The 2,500-nt window shown below is 37.4% G+C and overlaps 1 protein-coding gene across 1 annotated transcript in view; it reads right to left on the bottom strand.

The window, feature by feature from the left end:
• Positions 1 to 46: 46 nt before the first annotated feature.
• LOC122255444 (glycine receptor subunit alpha-2) overlaps positions 47 to 2,500 on the bottom strand; it is a gene marked incomplete in the record, with an annotated part of 47,515 nt that continues 45,061 nt past the window's right edge. The window contains 2 exon segments of the mRNA XM_086553674.1: positions 47 to 1,402; positions 2,095 to 2,233. Of these exon segments, the coding sequence (XP_086409800.1) occupies positions 1,223 to 1,402; positions 2,095 to 2,233 (319 nt within the window).

Genomic DNA, 2,500 nt, shown 5'->3' with positions numbered 1-2,500 from the left:
GTTTCGAGCTCTAGAATCCATGTCTTCGGGAAATAAGAATCGCAGAGCATCAAAGTCAGTTTATTTCCAAAAAATGTGTGGAACAAATAGAATAAGGGAAACAGGCTAACTCTTAAGGGAATAAGCTCGCTTTCCTTAGGCTGAGAATTAATGTTGTAGAGCCTATACAATGATTTATGAATAGACATACACTCTTAACATTCAGCTTAAACCAGTCACCCTTATTTTCTTCTCACTCTCACTTATCTTATTCACTTTTAAGCATGGGATGACTGCTTATAATAGAGGAGGGAAGGGAATGCCTGAGCTTGTAATTGCTTAGGGCTACAATTTCCTTAGGGTGCGGGTCTGCATCCCAACGCTGCCACCAGTGTTTGTCATGTTCAGCCACTAAACTTCATAGTGAATGAGATGTATATATTTCTCGTTTTTTTTTTCTTTCTTTCTTTCTCTCTCAATTTATCATTCTTACATTCTATGCCACTTTCACTATCATTCACTTTCTTTCTCTCTGCTTTCAACCATATGTTCTTTGTTTTCCTTTTCCTATAGAGTGTAGTAAGTAATACATGTATAAATCTACCATATACAAAAACACACAAGTATGAAGACAAATACAAAACCCAGGAAAACATTCATTCTGTCATTCTCTCATGTACACTAGTCTAAATATCCTAAAAGGGATATGACAATCCAGCTAAAAGTAATCTGGATGATATTGTATCACTCTTAACATGAAAAAAACAACTTTATTTCCATATACTAAGAATACAGAAAAAAATGTAATTATATATCTTATATATCATACATATCTTTTCTCAATTAGAGTGTGAGTGAAAGGTGATATCTAAGCCAATAAGATGGAGAGCTCAAAGCAGACGTAATGATTCCTTCCTACCATGCATATCACTGTCTCCTGCTGCAGGGTTATCACATAGGATGACACACAGGACATTGATGGGATGGAAATACTTAAGTCTAAACTCCTAAGGACACGAGTGGGAACAAACGCGTGTGTTTCCGAGACAGATGTTAATACAACCGATCCTAATTTATCCCTTATTATTATTACTATCCGTTTCCACGATCTCCTTTTCGTCCCTCTCTCTTCTTCCAGCCCTTCCTCGATCCTCCTTCGTCTCCAACTGCTTCCCTGCCTCTCCTCCATCCTCATTTCCTCGCTTGTCCTTCTCTTCCTCCCTCCCTTCTCCTACCAGGGCCTTCACAAGTAGCTCCAGAAAGTAATCCAATAGATGCAGTTGAGGATAGCGAAGGAGAGTGGGAAGAGATAGCGTGAGCCCCTGTCTACCATGATGGCTCTGGCTCGTCTCTCCTGGGCCGTGGACTGAGAGGCCATAGGCCGCGGCAGGGGGGGCTCACCCGTCAGGAACCGGGCACTCTCCTACAGGGGAAGAAAGGGCAGCTTGGGTCAGCTAGGGTTCATTTCCAGTCGGCTCAGGTTAGCATGTGTTAAGGGCTGACGAGGAAATTGTACATGACTTACAAGACACAAAAGATTTAGCCACAAAAATGTAAAAGAAAAATAAACGTGTAACAATAAATTACACTTAACAGAAGTGAAAATATATAATGTTCTAAGGTCCTATTACGGGATAGAAAAAATATCAACATGACGAAGAAAGAAAAAATACATATTCTAAATGATATATATATAACAAACACTTGCAAAATAACACAATCTATACAATCCACAGAAATATATAATATATCTTCAAATCTTTCCACCTGAGAAGCGAACAAATATCTGACTCGAAACGTCATAACTTTGGAAGTTTCAATATCTTGTGTTATCGTTGCTGTTTTGTTCTGAGTTTTATTGTGATTTATTTATCATTTTTATTCGATCTGTATCTCCTTCCTGTTTTATATTCCTAGTATTCTTTCCCATATATTGTTTCATATAATTCATGTCTATTGATTATTCAAATGTTTATCTAATTATCTACTTCCTTGAATTCTAGTTAGCGTCTTAAACCAATATCCAATTCATTCATTATTCTCTCCATTTTACACATCCATTCATTCATAAATTTCTTCACCCCAGACGCAAATCAGGTCACGTACTTGACTGACCTTGATGGAGGTGTAGGTGACCTTGCCTGTCTTGGGGTCGGGATTAGAGCCTTGAGACGCCCCCTTCTTGTCGTCACCTGGACCGTCACCTAGAATCACGTTCACAACCGCGTACTCCATCAGGGCCATAAACACGAACCTGTTGAAGGGGAGAGTCGCCTTTAGGATTGGAGGGAACAAGGTGGGTGTGTGGGTTTGGGTGGGGTGGGGGGAAGGGATGGGATATATATATATATATATATATATATATATATATATATATATATATATATATACATATATACGTATATATGTGTGTGTGTGTGTGTGTGTGTGTATTATATATACATATATATATATATATATATATATATATATATATATATATAATTTATTTATATCATATGTATATATATATATATATATA

This window comes from Penaeus japonicus, unplaced genomic scaffold, assembly GCF_977035675.1.
Source record: "Penaeus japonicus unplaced genomic scaffold, GWHDUDI00000001_assembly GWHDUDI00000028, whole genome shotgun sequence".
NCBI classification, from domain to species: Eukaryota; Metazoa; Arthropoda; class Malacostraca; order Decapoda; family Penaeidae; genus Penaeus; species Penaeus japonicus.
This window is presented reverse-complemented; position numbering and strand designations above follow the sequence as displayed.